Here is a 22,702-nt window from a genome sequence, read left to right as displayed (position 1 = left end):
TATGTATTTGTCAGTCAACGCTAACCTTCAACTAGATCTCTAGGCAATACTTGGAGCGAAGTCAATTCCCAAGATATTTAAATCTACGAATTGCTAAGCAAAATATTTTAGTTGAAGGGATTACTAACTTCAGAATAGTGCAAAGCAAAGAACATTTAAGAAACTGGAAAGGGGTTGCGTGCAAGTAATTTTTGTTTGGAAAATCTGACTTTTCTTTTGTCATAGACGTCACGCCATTGGCTACACTGTCCCAACGTTCAAGTTGTTCGACGATCCAGATTTTGGTCACCCTCTTCATATTTGGATCGGTGAAGATTTAAAGCAAGGGCATGGTAATAACTTAAAAGAGAAGGTTGATAGTCCCAAATTTGAGATCTTTAGGTTTTGAGAACTGTAGATTTATGATCCGCCCCTACCCACTAGGCCTTCAATCTGACATTTTCTTAATGCAAATAAGTAAGATAAGGATCTTACATGTACATACCTAGGATCTTTAGTTTGATGAATTATGAAATTTACCATTGATCTTTACCACATCAGGCAAACTTGTCATGTCAAATCCACATAGATGCATGGAATTTCAATAGCAGTGGGTTGAACAGCCAATGCCCAATCATTCAATAAACCTTTACGTTTTAAATTTTGTTTTACTTGACACTACAAAAAGACGATCTACGGCCAAACAATGACAATAAGTACCGTCATCTGGAGTCCAAGTTCCCTGCACTCATTGTACCAGATTAGGTTTGAACTGCTACGTGGTCATAACCAAAATATTATCTCTATAATCTATACACAAAAATTACACATTACTATCACCGTTGCTGTACCACGTAAAAAGTCATACAGTTCCAATGGCTTTCTTTGTCAAACTAGCAATACAAAAGTGATCCTCATTATCAATATGGCAGTAACCTGTATTGTTTTCGGGGCAAGTACTCCTTCCTGTAGATTGGGGGTAGCCCACCCCGCTTCTCCACTTCAAAGTTCCAATCTGTCCTGTGAAGGGTCATTGCTATTTGCTGAAGTGCACTCCCTGTGATAATAATCATTATAAAATCCCATGAGCATTTCATTGAAATCAAGTAGCATGGAATACAAATTAGACAAGCCCTAATTCGTGCCAAACTGAAGACCGTTTGAGCCACTATAGTAATTGCGTTTTGAGCCATTATTTATGTTTCTTCTAGAAGAAAAAATCAGATGATTCAAATGCGTAGAAAAATACAAGGCAAAGCAAAAAATGTAAAAATCGACAGTATCAATGAAATCACAACATTCCAAGATTCTCAAGATTTCATCAATTTTTCTAATCTTCCTACAAGGCATGGCTGTCACAGAAGGACGCAATATTGAGAAGCCATGCGGAGGAGAGAAGCAGAAAAGCAGGGGTTTGAAGTACACAGGGAATGAGAAGCTTGAAGTTAACAAGAATTATTTGAGAAGTAAACCCAATTTTCTTTCCTGAAAATACGGAAGGGTAAGAAAATCAAGGATTACCATTGTTCTAATTAAAATTGACCGCTACGACGGTTTCACATTGTGAAAAACAGCTTATTCACAATGTGATCATATAGGATAGTGAAAATTTGTCATGTCTGTCCTTCGAACGGTGCTTCCTACTGACGTCGAGTAGGTGGCAAGATTCAGAGGCCTCAATTGTATGAGGAAAGCTGATTTAGGGTACCAACAGCAAGCAGCAAAAGAGGACAGAAGAGTACATACCTCCAACTGACGTGAACATCACTATCTGGACAACTTGATTTCAGAAAAGTAAATCCAGATAACTTCGTAGGAACCTTAATAATCCAGTGAAACTGGTGGTTCGAAACAATTGATTGCTCGCAGAGTTGACTCGCTCTTAATGTATACGCCGTAAACCAGAATTTTGCATTTGAGAAGTAATAGGACAGCAGCATGAATTCGATTAATGATGCGGAAATCTGCAAGAATCAGGTCTGTACTTTCACTACTCTCGGTCATGATACGACAGCAGGTCAGAGTCGTCAGACGAACAGCCAAATCAGAGTTTCGGGAAACATGCTTTAAAATTCGCACCGATCAGCTCGATCACACCTCGTCCCAATGCAACAAGCAGCGACTAACATTGGTGTTGCTGCCATCGGCATTCCACAAAGATTCCGGGTGGCCACCGATCGCCACCGACGAAGCAATCTTGAAATGGGGATATCCTGTCATTTGGCCAATCAAGTTATTCGCCGCCGGAATTTCCGATGCAAAGCAACAAAAAAGACATAAATACATTAAACAGAGGTAAGGTGGGCCGACGTCCGTTTTGCAATCGTTCTTGAACTCTCAAGAAATTAACATAGCCAAAACAGGGGAGGCGAAACTTACGCTTCTCCAGAAATATTGGCGGTTCGAAGGACGAATCTTCTTTTCTTTAACAATGCAAGGCAAGGACGAAAGGGAATACATGAAGGAAAGTGGGGACTGTGTAAAAGAAACGAGCGGATTCGTCTAAACAGTCGCGATTATCTTCATCCAGAGCCAAAGGTGTGGGGGTCTGCGGGGAAGACGGACCAGCGACTGGAACCAACGCCATGCAAACAACGAAGTCGAAAAAGAGAAGGGATCGACTTCCAATTCGATCATCACCTCCACCACCATCATTTGTAGTCGACCATATCCGCTTCTCCGTCATCATCACAATCGCCAGAACCCTTTTCTGCTGCTGCTCTCTCTGTCTCTCTCGCTTTGGCAATGGCGCCCTGAATCCAGATTTAACCATCATGGTTTGAATTTAAGGAGGGGGGAGTGAAGAGGAACGTGATTTCGTTTTCCCAAAAGAAAAAGGAATAATCTGGAGGGGGGCGCACTTCTGACCAACCAAGAAAATGAGAGAACGAGACGCGGTCGCTCTTTCATGCTTCGCCGAGGTCGGCGCCAGGAGCAAGAGACCGTCCCGCTCAACTCCTCGTGAGGCCCGCAATTCCCGCTAGCGGGACCCACTTCGGTCATCATTTATTTTTATTCTTATTAGTAGCATTATCGTTATTACAAAATTGTGAACGCAGGTGCCGATACGGGGACCAAAGCGACTCTCTCAAAATATCGACCGATTCGAGGCCCGTACAAGCGGATATGAGCGCTATTAAAGGATAAATTAATAGTAGTTATTTAGCAAAACAATAATTTATTTTCGATACAAAGCAATGCAAGTGACGGATCCATGCAAAAATGAAAATTGATATTTTATGCGACAAGGTTGAGAAAAAAAAGGCGACAAAGGAAACAAAAATTAAACTTATCTGAAAACAAAATTTCATGTAGACTATGGTTTTGGTATTAAACTTAAAAAAAAAAAAATCACTTCACTTGTGGACAAATTTCCGTTAACTAAATAAACAATAGATAGCTATCTAATATCCGCGCATTTATCGTTAACAATATCAACTTCTTTTGGGTATTCTTATTCTTTTATTTTCCCAAATTCTGGTGTTGATTGCAGGGGAAATGGGGTGACTTTCTCCCGGATAACTTGAATCTGGATAGTGAAGATCGTCTCCATTTTAAATTTTTTCTTGGTAGGAAAAGTCTTCTCCTCATTTTAAGGAGAATTATGGCAGAGCATTTAAGAGTAAACCTTTTACCCTGTTTTGATTGAAAGGAGATCAAATGCTCCCAAAAGAGACGGGTGAAAACTTTTCCGTGTTTCAAACAAACACGTAAACTTACAATCGACATACCAAGCCCATCAATGTTGTTTTATGGCGATTCACACATTCGTTCGTGACTTCAAAATCGTGGCTCATAGCACGCACTTGGGAAAATTATTTAGTTTCAAAAATGTATTTCTTCTTGCTGGTATTGTCAAAGCCAAGGATGAAGATAAGGACAATTATTTTATTTAAAAAATGGATAGATATTTATTTAAAATTGAGTCTGAATTTAAATCAAATGGAAGGCTTATCTATAACTGAATCTTAATCTCGATATGATTGTAAGTCATTTCTTAAATCTGAATCTGATATGATTTCTTAATCGTATGATTTTTTTTTTTAGATCCGACTTTTTGAAGAAGTTCCGTCACATTCTGGTCCAACTACCATCTGCTTCATGTACATTTTGCTGGGCAGTTGAAACTTGGTTTAAGGACATCAAATTGGCATTATCTTCTTTTTCTTCTTTTGTTTTTATAAGTAAATAAGAATTTTTTTTTTAACAACTCTTTTTTCAGTTCCTGAACAGATAGACCGAACCAGAAGAACGAAAAGGAAAGCCAAAGAACGTAAAAATAACGTGCACAAGAAATCAAAGACTACTTCGTGTTTGCACGACCGACAACTCTCTGAGATTACAAACAGCTGATGGTCGAAAAGAGATGAGATAGACGGCCAGAAACGGGAAAGAGAATACAGAAAAGAGAAAATAAAAAATTGATACAGAACGACCATGAACGTAGATCACCTGCTGTACTGTTTCCTTTTGCCGCTCAAGAGAGAAACACCTTACCGTCTAATTATGTACACAGTCTTTAAAAAGTACTTCTGATCTCTTCTTGGAGGGCGTGGGAAAATGATGGTCTCACTGGTTCTTGGATTTCCACTCTGAAATTGCAGCAGATAGAGTATGGTTGGGAATGAGATTCTTATTTGGCAAAGGCAAATTCGTCATAGGCGATGTATCATGTGTCTTAAACCATCTCTCTATGGCTTTCCTCTCATATGTGTATCCATCTGGTGCAACCCATGGATCTTCGATTATGTCCTGCATTATTACGAGATGATTCTTTCAGTTAAAACGTAGGTTAGATGCTGGCACTGTAACAGGAAAGATAAAATTAATAAACTCTAGAGCAATGGTGAATGTCTGAAGCCTCAAAAGTAGAACAGGATTGGCATCACAGAAGGAAAGGCTTAACCTGAAGTATTGGGCAGAGGAAATGACTCGGAGGTGCATTAACATTGGAAGTCGACTGTTTTGCGCTATCAGCAGCCTCTTTCAATCTCCACAAAACTGGAAGAACTGCATCCTTTAAATCTGGTCTATCTTTATGTTTGAGTTCTGCACAACGCAAGCCCAGATCTGCCAGCTCCTTGGCTTCTCTGATTAGCCAATTCCCTGCAGTGTCGTCCAAAATTTCTTCCAGATGGTCATCCTCCATTGCCTTTTCCACAAAATGGGCTAGGCCCATCGGAGGTTGTCCAGTCAACAATTGCAAAATTACAATGCCAAGAGCGTATGTATCTGACTTTGGTGAGACTAAACCAGTCCTTTGGTACTCTGGATCCACGTAACAGTATGTCCCACAAGAGCTGTATTCTTGTACACTGTGGCCATGGTTTCATGATCCACAGGGATGAGAGTACAGAGCCCCACATCTCCAATCTTGCTTACAAAGTTGCGATCGAGCAAGATATTAGCAGGTTTTAGATCACGATGAACAACTGGTCGTGGCTTGGAACTATGCAGGAACAGCAGTGCAGAAGCCACCTCCCAAGCTATTCTAATACGATCAAACCAACTAATTGGTGGGGTACCATGCTTTCTGCGCAGCCTGTCCTCCAGACTACCATTTTCCATGTATTCATAAACCAAGCAGCCGTGATCAGGACAAGCACCAACAAGCAGTAGTAAATGGGGATGGCGAATTCTGCTCAGTATCTCAAGCTGAAACCCAGGTAAAATTAAAAAGAAAAAAAAAAACTTAATATCCTCTTGCAATTCAGAACACAAAATATAATCCAAATATGATAAAATAACAACCACCAAAAATAATCTCCTAATGAGAACTTCAAGAGACTCGATCAATAGCCTGGCCACTGTAAGTGAGATCAGCAATCTCAGAAATTTTCAGTGGCCTGAAACATAATCACAGCCTCAGGAAACTGGGAACCAGAACCTAAAACAGTTGTGGTGTCTTGCGAGTCCATAAAGAGCTCAAACAAAACTCAACCGAGACACCGATCAAGTCCCCACTACATGGGCATGAAACCAGAGACTCAGTGCCTGACTGCTTGAGCTTTCTGCAATTCAAATTCTTTAGTTCTTTACAGGAGAGATAAGATCGGTTCATTTCTTGGCATCAGTGGAAAATCGAGAGCATACCTCCCGCTGGAATTGTTTGTCCATTTTTACTTCAATTGATTTCAAGACTTTCACAGCTACTGTTGTGTGTCGCAAAGTGCACTTATAAACCGCTCCATATGCGCCTTCTCCAATGCAAAGAGAATCTGAGAATGATGAAGTAGCAGAAACTATTTCATCCCATTCAAATTTCTCAAACTGTTGATCCAGATAAACAAGCATGTTTTCCAGCTTCTGTTTCTCTTTCTTTTCACGTGCAGCTATGACCTCGGCAGCTTTCCTCTGAATGATTTCTCTGTCCAAGCATTCCTTTGCAAATTCAGCTTCGCTTTCAGCAAGTTCACGTTTTTCCTTTTCAAAATTTGCAACTTCTCTCACATTCTCTTCTTTTGTACTCACTAATTTGAGTCTGTTTGCTTCTTTCATCTTGAGGCTGCTTAACTCAGCTACCTAAAATTTTAAGAAGAAAAAACATCAAAATTGGTTGGTAAATATGACTAGTAGCTGTTGTTGACGAACAGAACCAACATTTACAGTTAATGGAAAGGTTTCTAATCTAGACAGAGGCAAGCATTTACAACATAATTTGTGTGCATCACTGTTTGTCAACTATTTTCTCTATGGTTCTTGACAATTGCATATCTTTTCATCTTTTCGGAGGGCATTCTTATGGTCCTCAATTTTTTGTCAAAATGCAGGAATTAGGAATGGTCAAGCAAAAAAAACTTTCTCCGATTAATAACTTTGATAACAGCACAAATATCCTCTAGAGGAAGACGTGATTACCTTGCGAGCAGTATCAGCCTTCTCATCTTGAGCTATCCTAAACATTTCCTGGACGTGACGAAGTTCAATTTTTAGCCTTTCTAGCTCATCAGTTATCTGATCAAAATAGTTGCAAAAATCATCAGTTATGAAAGAGCAACTTTCAGCATATATTAACTTGTGCTGGAAAAGAATAGCCGCAGCTCTATTACCTGGATGTTTGATAATGTTGAATCTGCAGGGCTGCCTGAAGAAGCAGTCCGAGCAGAAGCCCCTGAATGATTATCTGTTTCAAAGCTTCTAATATCAGATGTACCAGTACTCCCACCATGTTTTTCGGCATAACCAGAACTAACAGAGACAATAGCCTCCTCATCATTGACTCCTCGAGGAGTCCTAGGATGAGTCGCATTGACAGGACTTGTTATCTCACCACTGTTAAACTGATTTCCTGTTGGAGGAACCTTATTTCCGTAATTTGCGGAGGATGGACTAGGCAACTGAAGCTGTTGACTAGAAGAACCTGCATCTGACCAACCTGGAATCAGAATAACACAGCTTAGCCATGTGAAAATCCTCTAGCATCAAGTTGTCATTGCAGAGTACTTCTAGCCACTTTCCTAGCACTGGCAAAAGCTTATTGTAGCTTTATCTTAGATAGTGTTCTCCTGCTGTTCTTGTGATGTTCCTGTACTGGACCTGAATTTCTTCTCATTTACTAAAGAACTGTTGTTTTGGTCATTAATATTAGAAGGAGGCATGCCAGGACAAGGTTTTCTTTTTTCTGTGAACATGTTTAACAACATAAACATGCTTGACAGATAAGTAGAAAATGGGGTGCATATAGATCCTTAAGGGATGACCCTCCATCTACGAATGTTTGCCAATGTAAAAACAGTTACGTGCAAATACTCCAAAACACGGCAAACAGGACAGAGGGTGAAAAAAGATATCGAAAAATGAAGAAAAAGAATCGTAAGAGAGCATAATCAGCATCTTGACTTTATTTAGGCTAGAACATATACTCATGAATTGTGACTAAGTAAATAAGATGTCTTTACCTGTTTGTGTGGCTGAAGCATAGCTGGAAAAGCTGTTGCGGGAGAAACTTGCTTGGTTTGTAACATCAGCTACTTTATCTGTCTCCAGACTTGCTGTATGCACAGATGACAATTTTCCCTTTGAGACAAAATAGACCACACAGAAGTGTGGATCCCAACCTACTTTGGTGGATGTGTTGGTTTCAATAAATTTCCTTCACATGAGAAAAAGTTCATTTAGTATATGACCTACATCACAAATGTGACAAAGATATCACAGAAACATGGAAATACATTTGAAGGAAATTGTGGACGCAATTGCAAGATTGCATCATCATTCAATTTTTAAATATCCTTGTAGCATGATGAATATAAGTTGTTAAACTTTTAAATATTTTCACATTGGTCTTCATTCACATTAAAAAAAGAAGCAGGACTTTTATTGCAATTTGATAGCAATGAATGATAATAAATCACTTATTATGTGCTATAAAAGGGGCCTAAGGCAATCAAATCCTCGAACATGATGCAATACTCCCCCGATAAAAATATAAGTCCTCTTCTTGAGCTCAGCTTTTTCTTTCTTTATATTCCTTTAGATATTTCATCCTCTCCTTTAGTTCAGATATTTTTTTTTTTCCTTTACATATTTCATTTATACAAGCAAGTTTATACCAAGATACAGCTGTGAATTCAATTGCATTCTACAAGCTGCACATTAATATCTCTCTGTGCATAGAGATACCTAACCTAAAATTGACCTGTAACATATGTACAATGGTTCCACGAAGTACACAAGGAAAATCTACTAATAACCATTTAGTCTCTATATCCCGCAAATAAAGTCATTGGCACATACAGACATTCACACCTTAATCCATTTATTTGAATGAAAGATAGCCCTTTTTACATGCACATTTAACCTGCAGATGACACATCCTTTAGGGGGTCATGCCCATCTAGATGGGGAATTCATTGGTTTTTAGAGAGCCTGCTTCAGGCTTGTGACTGCATACACAAGACAGACTCATTACCTGCACACTTACAACTTGTGCACGTGAGACATCTATTGTCTGATATTATTCATAATAAAGTAGTTCATTTTGGTCTAAGCTCTTGTCTGGAAAAGAAGTAGGATAGGCCTGCTTGAGACTGAGTTTTCTGAGTCCTGAGTGGACTTTCCCAGTCTAAGAGTCTGGTCCAAGGACTGCTGCTTTTCAGGCAGTGGGTGAGCAAATGCTCATTTACCCGAAGCTACAATAATAGATACTGGTTCAGCTGGACGTTGCCCGTCTCGAACCCCCAACCCATTGTAAGTTTAAAATGTCAAATGGTGTCACATAGTTCTCTGAAACAAAGACAAGACAGTGCGAGATCACTTCTTACACAGGTGTTCAATCAACCGTTTTCACAATTACTGCATTTGAGAAAGTAAACAGACAAAAATGTGAAAGAATCAAGTACATATAGGTGTGTACAAGGTGTGAATACCTTGACAGAACATTACGAGGTGAGGATCCTAAGACAAGCTTGCTAATTTCAGATTTAGCAACTTCTGCAGAGATTGCAGCCACTATATCTTCTGCTTCAATCACCAATACCTCGGATTCTACCTACATTTGCAACAAACACTTTAGAAAATCGGTACAGACACTTTTATGTACATTCATGACATAATGATCATTCAGAAACAAGAGAATTCAGACCCTTTTCTGTGCACATAGCCTTCGATAAGGAGCCAGCATCTCATTTGTCCTTCTTTCCATTTCATCAATATAAACAGAGGCTATATCCTCCCGAACAGAAGCAATTGGAAGCGGCCCCACTGCATGCATAAAAAGTAGTTAAGGCATAAAAGAAATTAGACAAGATTATGTCCATGATAGGTGTACATAATTTTTTCGTTGTTCAATTTTCAATTTTTACTTTCCGAGAGACTTCATATCCATAGCACAAGGGCCTTCTAACATGCCTTGAAGATAAAAGGAAAGCAAAGATCCTCTAAACATATCTCACTGGACATCCGGAAATATTTGAAGAACAATCATCTTTTGTCCACTTGTATCTTATACAATGAATTTCTTATAGACATTAAGAACAACCAACATAAATAATGCAAATGATCAAATAAAATCCAACAAAGCCATATACTGTTAGAAATTCTTGCCACATCACCTCTCTCTCTCTCTCTCTCTCTCTCTCTCTCTCTCTCTCTCCGTCTATCAAGCATCCATCTCATCAAAATGGGTAGCTGGTACAGCTTGTCACACTTATGGGTTCTTTCAATAACTTAGGCTCCAACCTCAGTTAGAAACCTACCGCGCTCGGACTATGTTTACTTGCTAATATACAAACCTTCTGTTGTTTTAGTTCTGACCCTTTTCTTCTTTAAATTCTTTCTGGCCCGTGTGGCTAATACCGGGATCGGATCCAAAGCACTTTCACAAAAGATACAGAGAGCAGCCATATCGAGTCGCCAGTATCAACATTCTTAAAATATGATTTTCTAGATCAAAACATAAAATTATTATCATTGTTTTAGCAAAAAATCGGTCAATACACGCCATCCTGGCCTATTTACAAGCGAAAAATTGAATGACTTTTTCAAGAGAAAAGTATCGTCCCTGCATCATTCCGGTGAACGGCCAGTGCACTGATCAGACTACCAACGAATCTCTAACCAGGAAAATTCGTAACAGAATTAAATTTGGACTATAATTAAAATAAAACATGAAAGAAAAGACTCTAGGCATATATTATTATATTATCAGACAAGCATATTTTATCAGATCCGCGAAAATAATAAATTAGCCAAAATGAATAAAGAAAGACTGGTAACTAAAAACTCACGTACTTAGGCTGGGAACTACTGTAATTTTTTGCCGTACGTGTAAGATCTTAAATAAAACTTTGCTTTCACTAGAAGAGAAGTTGTCCAATGCCCATTTGAGTGCCAGTTTGCTGTTCTTTTTTCCACTGGCGGCGATTGCAACTACCATAGATGGCGTGGTTGGAGATATTTGTTCTTTCTCCATATCAGAGCCTTCCACTTTCTATCTGGAATATTTAGATCTTCGTCTCTAAAGCAAGATCAACAATTGTGAAAATTAATGTCAATAGGTAACGACAAGATTACACTTTACTCTGGAAAGAATTTCCGACGCCCGCCCTTGAGAAGAAATACGGCCAACAAAGTTGGTTCCCGCAGATTGCACTGCTATTGACTGGCAGCACAAAGCAGCGTCCTTCAGCAGAGCTGCTAATCGGATCAGACGCCAGAGTTCAAATTGGTTCCGGTAGATTAGTACAAAGTCAGCTTTGAAAGGACATTTTACACTTGCTGCGGCCTGCATAAACGAATCAAGGGCCAAAAAGGGATCAGCAAGAGAATGTAAATCCATTCAAATATTCTTGATTGGTAGCAAATCCTTCGGTTGCAATCTAATTGCAAGTCTATGAAGTTACGCTTTAGATATCAACTTCTGTAAGGGCTTTTTCGGAAATGTAACAATAAGTGAATTCGCTCCTGGGTCCAGATGTGTGGAAAGGCTTCTAAAGTATAAAAAACTAGAGGATCTAAAATTTCTGCGTTACAAGTTCTTCTTCTGCGTTCAAAAGCACGGATCTAAAGATGCTGTTCTGGATCTTGGAATATGTTTGTCACATCCCTGCAGTCAGAATTTTGACAAACAATAGCAATAATAAAGCATAAACCTTTTATTTTTAGATGCAATTGAACAGCATAGTGCAATTACACTTGCAACTGGTCCTTCCTTTTTCCTTCTTTAATAAGAACAAACACGACTATTCTGAGAAGACAATGAGACCGGAGCTAGAGAACTTAGACAAGGCAATAAAATGTCAAGCTCTTTCTCTTTCTCAAGCTTAGAGGGCCAAGTGACTCAAGTTCCGACTGTAGAAGAAAAAAATTACAGACTAATGCGGGTCATGAATTTGCCAATTCAACAACTCATAAACATGGAAAAAGAAAATCAAAAGCAAGAATACATGTCGATGGAATCTAACACAAATATACAGTTCGGCTGAAAATGACAAACTCAACTCCTCTTAAGAAAGCTATGAGTAATCATGCAGAGCCAACAAACTACGCGCAGGTGCAGCACCAAAGTTACGTCCGCGCAAGAAAGCTACCGTAGATTTCCCATTACAGGAAACCAAAATCTTATTTATAAGAACTTCCCACTCATTAAAAGAAAAAACAAAAAAATGTCGGCAAAATTTTAAATTTGAGATAACACCAATTAAGAAAAAGAACTTCTCGAGCTGCATGAAACAAGTATGGAGAAAGCCATATACCCTCCAACGAGGAGAAGAAACTCAATTGCAGTTGCAGAAAAAGCTCGTGCCTCCTCCCTGAAAAACCTTCAACCTTTTCACGGCCACCATTGTGAGTTCAACTGGAACAAGACATCCCAGAAGACCTCTCTACACGTACTGAGAACCGCACCTGTCTCTTCTTTAATACCCATGGTGATCAAGTAGAGGCAATCACGTCCTCTCTCTCTATCTAACCACAAAAACGATAGACCGTTTGACATGGAGCATCCGAATCCACCGGGATTGATGCTGGACCTGGGGGGCACAAGCCGGTCTGATATGGGACAGTTCATGTTCATCGTCGCCACCATGATACCTGATCCGAATTATGAAGACTGCCTTCCTCTGATCCGGCCCCAGAGTTACAGAACCCGTTCGATTCCCAGTAGCACCCTGCATGCAATAGAACACTGAGTTGCTGGAATCTGGATTTGCCAAAATATATTTTTCATAAGAAAATTATAAAAGAAGATCCGACTAGAACCGCTTGGAGCATCTAAACCATCTTATGCACTTGGTTCGGACCCGGAATCTTATTCCAGATATATGTTCCAATCCAAATATGTTCTGGTGCCCAAAATTACGTTAATGCCTCTAGGAAGAAAAAAGGAGAAAAATATAAAGTCCCCCCAAGCCAATAAAAGATTTTTTTTTTTTTTTCATTTTGTTATATTGGGAGATACCTTAGATGCTGAAGTATCCTCTTTTTTACTTCCAAGGTTTAGGGTTTGCTTTGAGCCTTGGATGGATACAATGCCATTGTGCCTATAGGAATCGAACTGATAACATGGTGCTTATATGCTAAACCACTCGACCAATCTGAAAGGGACGACCAGCGGACCAGTTGCATTGTCAAGCGACCGAAAACTGGTGGTTTGTTTGACTGCTAAACACGCACCACCGACTGAACCAAGTTTTGATGCTATAGCAACGTGGGTATGGATCAAAGGGATGAGAAAACATACCGGTCGTTGACTTGTTTCTCAGCTGTTTGATCCATGGGTCTTAGTGAAACCCAGCCTGGTCAAGCCGGAGCCCACTGGCCTCTCCGAGTCCAGACAACTCGCGCCACCAAGCTGCAGGTGGGTCGACGCAGAAGGGCCCCAAAGACATGTCTAAACATGGCGAAGAATGAAGATCCACAAATTTGGCCCCACATCACTCGGTTGACCCACTCTTTGAAATTGGACGGACCCCATTCCTTCAGGCTCCGGCTGCCACTCTGTCGGATTATTTTGAAAACTCGACCTGACGTTGACCTTATTACCTGGACATGGTTAGGGAAAACTGCGAGTACAATTCGATCAGCGTGAACTTTGGGACCATCTGGACCTGGACCTCAACCCAATGCATAAAAGATACTTGCATTCTGTTCCCCCAGCAAATCTGCCATTCTTGGTTGGATATTAGATCAAAAGCTCACCTGTTGACGCTTCTTTATAAAAGCTGCGAAAGAAAGGCCTGAGTAAATTTTAGCTTAACTTAAAAAAACAGAAAGCGTCGGCTAAATTGATAAGAATTTAATTTAGTGACACAGCGTAATACTTAAAAAAAAAAAAATGTACCGACCATTTCTGTTTTTTAAGTTATTTCGTGCCTTTATTTGTCATTTTTCACAAAATATGTCGCATTTATTTGAAAACTCATAAAAGGTCATTTCCTTCCCAAAATTACTAAGATGGACATGTAACGGCAAGTCGACAACTAGGAGGCACAAGTCGACTTGCAACTAATACGTATTCGTATCATGAATTTGACTAAGAGCCGAGAACAAAAAAGTGTATCGGTGCAGTGGGCTAGAAAACGGGTCGGCAGATGGATCCAGGCCCTGGAAAATGGCAATCCCACCAGATGGAGACTTTGTTGGAGCACGAAATTGAGGGCCACGTCTAGGCCTCCAATACGGACGAGGTGCCACTTTCTCCATACTATTATTATTAAAGTTTTCCCAAGCAAATAAGATCGCATAAAAATAATGGGTAGACAGTGGTCATCAAACGGCATCAGATGGGCATGTACTAGGGAATCATCTGGTCGGAGCACCACAACTTACATGTTTTTCCTTCAAAACTCCATTCCCCAGCAGACGTGACGTTGAAAAGCGGCCCTCCTAACCTGAGCTTCATGGAGAATATTCTGAGAAGGCGATGCACCTGGAGGCAAAATATCATTTTTATGGTAAGGAGTTGGAACTTCCTGTCTAGAAAACGGTTATTCCCAAACTGAACTGAACACAACAACATGCGTCGCACAACGAGAGTTGACATGCATCGCATTTCTTAATATTGGCCGTCGGATGCTCGGCGGCGAAAGGTTTCATACTTTTTCACCCGTTTTTTGTTTGCTAACCGTCCCCATCACCTGCGTTTGAAGAGTTGGGAGACAAAAGAGGTTAAATTAATAATTACCTACACCCGTCACTCATGTTTAATATTTGTAGATTCTTCTTTAAAAAAGCAAGTTGAAAATGAACCAACCAATTAAGATCAGATGGTTAAGGTGCTGTTTGGCAACTGTTTCAGTCCCACGAATCCACCCAAAAAAAAAAAAAAAAAACACATTCATGGAACAGTAATCAACATTACTGTTGTCAAACAGCTCCTTAGTATTGAATGTCAGTCCCATCTAGGACCATAGATATGCCCTTCGAGGCCTTATTGAAGTATCATTGATGGTACAATGACAAAAGCAGAATAATGTTAATAGCATTTGATATTAATATAATCTGTTCTCATACTAGCCTAAACACCTTATATCGCTGCAGCTAATAAGGACCCTTCTAGCCTACTGCAGACCGTCACACTCATTACCACAGCTTAGGCAAATGTTTATGTGTTAAGCCAGTAAAATTTCGTTTAGGTTACAGGAAAACCATATTCCAATCCTAGTCTTAGCACTAAAACCTGTATTTTAATGCGGTTATAATGTTACACAAAGGTAATTGGCCTAGATTCTTCCATTTCCATTGCAGTGCATCAGGCAGCTATTATCACATGCACCTGAGCGTGCGAGAGGTGCTGGATTCCAGCAGTTGCCCATTAGCAATCCAGCCCTCACACACACACACACACACACACACACACACACATATATATATATATATATATATATATATATATATATATATATAGAGAGAGAGAGAGAGAGAGAGAGGGTTGGTGGAAGTGAAGCCAAATTCATTACTAATTATGGAAAAGAAATAAACCAGGAAATATCATTAAAAAGGACAAAGACGAAGAAATCCCACCATCAATGTATTCGATATGCATCATTCAGTGATTTCAAAACAGATTTGACATGGGTCAATTACCAACTATTCTCTCTCTCTCTCTCTCTCTGCTAATATATATAGTTTAAACATGTGAATACAAGGACTGTGAATTGGTGAAAACAGTAAAAAAGTAACATATTTCAGATATATTCACTAATCAATCATTCGCTGTACACGAAAAACATCAAAAAGATGCGCAAAAGAATGTAAACAAGGCTAATACCCCAACATGCGGCTATGATACAGATAATACTGCTTACACGACATGAAAACACACCAAAAACTTCACTACCACAATGTTCAAGTGTCCCAGAGTCTATGCCTGGATCTAAAGCCTTTCCGCATTCAATGTACTTTGTATTTAGCTACATAGAAATTTTAAACTTAAAATGCACATATCATGTATACTGCCCGTCTCTTAATTTTGCACATTCTTTGTACAAAATGCAGTCCAATGACCAACAAGTTTCCTCTACCTAGGATATTGCATATAAATAAGACCTTCCACACGCAAGTTGCATCTCCATTCACATAATCCAGAAAAGATTTGCCTAACCCCAGCTGCCCCACCCTTCCCGGATGAAGGGAAAAGCAAAAAACAGAAATGAGAAGAAAGAACAGAGTCTCCCTCAAAAATATCCATGGATAAAAACAGTGTGCGGTAGTAGGGTTACAAAATGCACAAAACTTAGGCCCTCTTAAAACCTATTTCACGATTAGAATTGGATAGAGCTTCAGTGCTGAGACCACATTTGATGAAGCTCTGAAATGGAAATCTTATAGGCAAAAGACAGACATTGTAGTTAAAAACGAGTTGCAGACTTGCACATGGAGATATCAATCCAGACAAAGCAAATGTTTTGAATCTTTTGACGTGGCTTGAATTCCCATTCATGTTCGGCAAATCATCAACCCCTTTGGAACACCAAATTAGAAGATGTTTATGGAGTTTGTCTTTCCACAAAGTTGAGGAGTTATATTTTAGTAATACATAAAAATCATGTCATTTTCATCAGAATGGTTCCCAAACACATCCTTTAGGTACAGAGGAAATCCGTACAATTCCCCCTCCTCGACAGTGCACCTGGCTATCAAACGCCCCCTTATAGAATTCAATGATAAAGCAGCTGACCATGAAAGTTCGAAAATTTCTTGAATATGATCATAGAAGGGTTTTTTTGTTTCGATTTTTTTTTAAAAAAAAAAGTAAGGTTCTCGTTGGCAACAGTGGAAAAGGAACAAGTTTTAAACCAGATGGGCTCTACCAGACCATTTCCGATTATGTGTACGTGTGTGCTCGCTCTTATTGTGCATACTGTGCTATGTTTCGATCAGCATGCATGATTGATTGCGGGTGTAAAAGAGAGAGAGAGTTTATTGATACAAGAGGTGTGAACGCCCAAAAGGCGTAAAAGGATCGGCATTGTCATGACCCGTTCACTTGTGAGCTAATGTAGTTTTCTACCAACATCTTGGCCGCAGCTACCTGCTTCCCGCAACATATATAAAAGCCACAATCAGGTCAGGTACAGCTTGAGACTTTAAGAAAAGGCAATCAAACTCGAAATTCTACCAAGAAACCATAATTCAGCACTGATCTCCTCCCGGATAGCATAAAACTCTAAAAAAAAGGCCCATTGAACTCCCAGGAGAAAATTTGGCAAGCACAAGAGGCTCTGCCTCGAAGGAGGCCACCTGGCATCAGCCAAGTATAAGCAAAGTCTATTTAGCCAGTTAGGAGAGCCCATCAATGAGATGCTCGACCTGGCCCAGCAATCAACTTATATGTCCAAACCAACCTGGCGCCTACTATGACAGGATGGCTGGAAATAACCATTAATTCAGACAGAGACTAGCTGGACCTGGAGAGTTTACCTGATCGGCACTGCCTTCAATACGTATATGTCTCTGTGGTCTTTCACCTCTTTCACCAATGACCTACATGACGAGAGCAGAAAATCAGGATAAAAGTTACAACTCCAGAAAATGACAGTAACTCCTTATTCCTCCTAAAATTTACACGTTCATGTCTATATCAGATAGTATGTGTTGAGTGAGTGAGTGAGTGAGCGAGCAGTAACTTTTGGCCTACACAACACCCAGCTGCATGAGCTTGCAGTTTTAGATTATATGAACTTAAGTATCCCAACACCTCATTTATCGTTTGGCTGGATAGAAAACCCAAGAAAGTGAACTACAGTAATCTGATAAATATATTGGTATATACCCTAATTGTTGCACCAGACCAAGCCCTGAAGTTCGAAATGTTGGAGCCGTGTTTTCCAATCAACCCACCAACCATTGACTCCGAGATCAATATCTCAGACGTCACAGTGTCTGCTGTATAAAGAAGAAACTTGTTTCTATTTTGATGTTGTGAACAGTAACCAGAAGCAACAAAGAGAACATGCTAGCAAGCCACTGAAGAAACTAACAGGGATAAACCTGAAGGTACTGTTAAATAAGGTGCAGGGCCTGCACTGAAATTGTAAGTTGGCCTGATAGAAATTACTCTTTTTGGGGGTTTTTCCCTGCATACGTTTTCATTCACTTAGGGGTAAAAATAAAACCAAAAAAAAGAAAAAGAAAAGAAATTTGATAATAGTCCAGAAAATAAATCAGAATGGTTCCAACCTTAATTTATAGCCTATCCTCTCTAAAGCTTTCAGAACTTCTGCAATGTCACCCGAAACCTGAACATGGAATAAAAACACAGAGCTGAATACTCAGCACAAGTTCTGAAAATGTAAAAAGAGAAACCTGTAATAGGAAAATGAAATATGTGGAAATATGGAGAATGTCATATGAACTCTCCAAACTAAGAGAACCATAAAGAACCTCAACTCTCCTGAAATCCCCTCAGATGGTATCATTGCATAGTTAGTTTTTATTATTTTTTCCCTCAATATAAGACCTGATAGTTGATATATGAAGTAGGGAGGAGATAACTGGAGACCATATGAAGCACATCGAAGGCCAAGTGTTCAGCCGAAAAACAAATTTTCTATTGAGAAAGAAAAATAAGGACAGTATAAACTATAAAGTGTAAACATCATCCTAGTTTAAGACAGGAAAATTCAGACGTTCCCACAAAAAGCTTATGCTCACCCAACAAGGAAAATGGAAGTACCGGAAGAACTAAAAATTATTCAGTTAGTTATGATTCTCCAAAGTCCAATGACCTTATATTCACCATTAATGTTCTGCTCTACTTGTGTGTAACCACGTGCCTAAGCACAGGAGCATGTAGTGTCAATCAGAAAACCCAGTAATATACATGCGCAGACACATATAGACACAACAGAACAAAATAAATAAATGTTTTAATATATGTAATGAGCACAGATTTTATTGGATGTGAAAAATCCCTTGTTAAAACTCTGAAGCATGGCAATCCTACGCTCCAAAATAGACAAGTTAACAATCTGCAGACAGCATGCTAGCCAAGGACGAGATGAGAGAAGGAGTGAAGGCATATCCAACAAACGTCTACCTGCACCAAGCGATCTGATTCATGTGCAGATGCACAGGAAGGCAAATGATTTGGTGCCATGATCTGGACAGTTGCACCCGAAGAATTTCTTATTTCTGCAATGCTATGACCAGAAACCCCAATCAGGCAACCAGCCTGAGACCCTGCAATTAGAAGCCTGATCATGTTCTTAGCAGAATGCCCAGTACCCACTCTTGGTGCTATCATACCATTGTTGTCATCCTGCTCAGCAATACAAACAAATAACAAACCACAACCTTCAGTGCAAGCACTTCCACCAGATAAATATTTCCCTCATGACTAAAGTTCACAAGACACAACAAGCTTGCAGAAGCTGTTTCACAATAAAACCGGATACTGCTTTACTCCTGATAAAATAAATGGCCGTGAAGATGAAGGCGGAAGCTCAAAACTTGCCTAGTAAGAGCAAAATCCAGGACATGAAAATAAAACCAAGAAGAGAGTGCATACCTGGAGAATAATTTTAGCTATATACTGGAGTGCACGCTCTGCATCAGAGACTTCACATTCATCATCTCTAGAACTTATAATGATGACACGCTCTTCAAATGGCTACAGAACACATAGATATGTTGATCCTATTAGGCTTGGCTTAAGCTAATTAAATTCAAGGTAAGTCAAAGTTGAAGTCAAACTTATTATCTGGGACATAACTTTGAGTCCGACAGCTACATTATACATATACTTATTTTGCCATTTAAATACAAAAGAAATCGTAAAATATTCTTGTTGTCATGACTCATTAGGTTTTAACACAACAGAAACCATGAGTGTGAAGAGTAGCAGACTCTATGTTTTACTAGGAGATGCAGGCCAAGCCCACTGCCACCAATTTTTCTGAAAAACTAAAACATAGATTTGATATTGAAAAGATGGATCAGCCCTTGCTTGGTGACAAAGCTGAAACAATTCAGCAAGGGTGTGCCAACATACAGGCAGTAACATTTAAAGGTCATATAGGCGTCTCCATAAAAGGCGTCCCACCTGCATGTGACTCCTCTAGGAAAAATCTCACATTGCACAAATGACAACCTTTTTTATTTTTAAATAAGATTGCAAGCCACCTCAAGCAGGCATGCCTGCATAGATACAACTTCAAACGATTTACTAACGAAAGAGACATAAAATACACATCAACATCCATTTATTTTAAAATAAGTTTGGAAGTTTTCGTGCTCCTCTTCTCCTTTCTGTAGCTCATATATTGTAGTTGTCCTTAAATGCATAAGTAGACAAATGCACAAATATAACTTTTCAAAAGCTTAAGGAGAAGACCTACTTGGGACTAAATTTCAAGGCCTGTTTAGTCTTTTCTGATGATAACCAGCTTCGTACATACCATCCGCCAGTAAAGGGATTAAAAGTTTTCCTTTCTTCACTGGATTGCGCCTTGAAAGATTTCTCCCAGTAAATCTTTCAACCAACAACAATACCAAAACCCTAAATCTATTGCCTCCCTCTAACGTATATATTCTTTTATCTTTGCCTACCTAATTCTGATTCGTGTAAGATTGACACAGAAAACTATATATTTGATACTTTAACATTTTAAATCGTCGAGATGCAACAAAGAACAGTACCTGTGACTGCAACACAGACCACGTAACAACAAAGTTGAGACCCGGCCAATCAAGACATATCCAAGAGGCAAGAACTGGAGTTGCAGCGCTTTGTACTTGGTTATAGGGTATAGATGCTATTTATATAGTGTATTAGTTAAAAAAAAAAGGTCTCATCCAGGTTATTTCAACTTTTAGATGTATTTCTTGAGAAAAAGAAGGGAGAGGAAAAGAAAAGATTATACCGTGCCAACAATTGAATTTCAAAAAGAATCAGTCATTGTAAAATTCATTGATTCAAGGAATGGTTATCAATTAATAGACAATTAACGAACACATTCACATATTTGGACGAAAAATCACATGAAAGTGTGCCTCAAAGGTATGTAAGATGATCTGGGGACGAGGGCATAAATAGTTTGGAAGCAACTCTTTTTTATTTCTATGCAGTACTATGGCCTAAACATCTTGAACCAAAAAAATATGTGCAAGTTCATTACTGCTTTATTTTTCTAAGTCTATATATATATATATATATATATATATATATATATATATATATATATATATATATATATATATATATATATATATATATATATATATATATGGAGACTTAGAAAAATAAAGCAGTAATGAACTTGCACATATTTATATATATATATATATATATATATATATATATATATATATGACAATCTTCATTTCGTCATGTTGGCAGATTAGTCTAGCCCAGAGACATTAGTTATGTTTCCTTTGATGACCACATTTCGATTCCGGAGGCTTACAGGGAACCCAGTATGGAATTGTTCAAGTAGCATTTCATTCTCAACTTCTCATGCTGCCCAAACGGAATAAATGCCTTAAAAGACTAAGCCATTACATCCAGTTAGTCGGAATAGACTCGTTTAACCTGAATTCTCGTGGTTAGCACCGTCGAGCCTTACAAAATGTGAAGAAAAGGGTCTTCGTAATCGTTTTAGGGTCTTATCCCATTCCAAGCTATCTCTGCAGTAGGAGCATATGTTATTATGTTTCTTATCCTTCAATTACACTGTCCCAGTTTTAGCAACTAAAGCATATGTTTACCATTTTTCATCTACTGCACCCAAAAATATATCCCACCGATCAAAGTCCTCTATTCCAGACAAATAAGATGATAATGTCGCGATTCCAAACAAAACTCAGTCAATACACGCGCTCAAACAAACGAAATCTTGGCCGTGGATCAACCGACGTAGACAATAAGAAACCGTCCACAAGGAAGGGGAAAAAAAGAAGGAAAAAAAAAGATAAAAGAAAGAATGCGGGGCCTACCGTTACGGCATCGGCGATTTTGATAGTCGCTCTGGTCTCTTCTCGGATCCGACGGATCTGGCTTCCCTTGACGCCGATGACTCTGCCGATTTGCACGGACGGGACGACGATGCGGAAGATGATGTCGCGGGACCTCGCCGGTACTTTCGCCGGAAAATCTCCGTCCCGGCAATCTTCATCCTCGCCATCGCCGGAAGGGCGAGGCCGCTTCCTGCTTCCTTGGGCGTCCTCCTCACCTTCCTCCGAGGGGGAGGACGGCCGCGGGGCGCCCTCTTCCTCGCGATCGTCGGAAGACGACCCCCTCGTCTCATAGTCACTCATCAAGAAGACGCGGGAGAGACCAACACTCCTTGGGGTCGGAAAAGCCGGGAAAACAGTCACCAGCCTGTTGTAGCCGACAGTATGACTTTTATGCCCTTGATATTTTCCTTATATAACATAATCATCTTTCGTATTAGTGCAAATCACAACTTTTTAATGTTCGTTTTTTACAATCACAAATTTTAGTGTTTATTAAGATAAACTGCTTTTTGCGTGAAGCCGTCGTGATTATATCTTAATTGGACCTACAGCACATTTTTATACATCTTTTTATGTCGAGTGTATAGTGTATGAGCAAAAAGTAATAGATGCATTAAACTAATTACCGGATTTAAACCTCAAACCTTTTAAGTATAACATTTTTGCCGCCTAATTACATTACACTTCTTCAAAACTATCACAACCGAATTAGTTTCAACAAGTTATAAATGGCTGTGAATTACGTAAGCATCAACTTCCGGCAAATTAATGGGGTTTTCTAACATTTCAAATATCCTCGTCGGAAAAAAATATCACTCTCAATTGA

General features: G+C 39.3%; 1 protein-coding gene and 1 pseudogene across 1 annotated transcript; both read right to left on the bottom strand.

The window, feature by feature from the left end:
• Positions 1-4,264: 4,264 nt before the first annotated feature.
• LOC116265141 (U-box domain-containing protein 35-like) lies at positions 4,265-15,237 on the bottom strand (annotated as a pseudogene).
• A 342-nt stretch (positions 15,238-15,579) lies between these two features.
• Positions 15,580-22,218, bottom strand: LOC116265148 (flowering locus K homology domain-like). Its single transcript, XM_031645672.2, has 8 exons — positions 21,856-22,218; positions 19,430-19,531; positions 18,959-19,180; positions 18,100-18,158; positions 17,911-17,996; positions 17,693-17,805; positions 17,341-17,403; positions 15,580-16,951 (listed from the first exon to the last, which is right to left on the bottom strand). Exons 1-8 carry the CDS (start codon positions 22,174-22,176, stop codon positions 16,892-16,894), a joined length of 1,026 nt encoding a protein of 341 aa, XP_031501532.1. The 5' UTR covers positions 22,177-22,218; the 3' UTR covers positions 15,580-16,891.
• Between the last annotated feature and the right edge of the window lie 484 nt (positions 22,219-22,702).

The sequence above is a fragment of the Nymphaea colorata genome, chromosome 12 (genome assembly GCF_008831285.2).
Source record: "Nymphaea colorata isolate Beijing-Zhang1983 chromosome 12, ASM883128v2, whole genome shotgun sequence".
In the NCBI taxonomy this organism is placed as follows: Eukaryota; Viridiplantae; Streptophyta; class Magnoliopsida; order Nymphaeales; family Nymphaeaceae; genus Nymphaea; species Nymphaea colorata.
Note: the sequence above shows the minus strand (reverse complement) of the source record. Positions and strands in the feature narration are given on the sequence as shown.

What these genes read in the sequence shown, in the direction of transcription:
- LOC116265148 (XM_031645672.2), bottom strand. Translation starts at nt 22,176, where the DNA reads ATGAGTGACTATGAGACGAGGGGGTCGTCTTCCGACGATCGCGAGGAA. An exon ending in AAATCGCCGATGCCGTAACG is followed by an intron (nt 19,532 to 21,855) that starts GTAGGCCCCGCA and finishes TGTGTTCTGTAG; the next exon opens with CCATTTGAAGAGCGTGTCAT. An exon ending in TTGAAGGCAGTGCCGATCAG is followed by an intron (nt 16,952 to 17,340) that starts GTAAACTCTCCA and finishes TGCGGGAAGCAG; the next exon opens with GTAGCTGCGGCCAAGATGTT.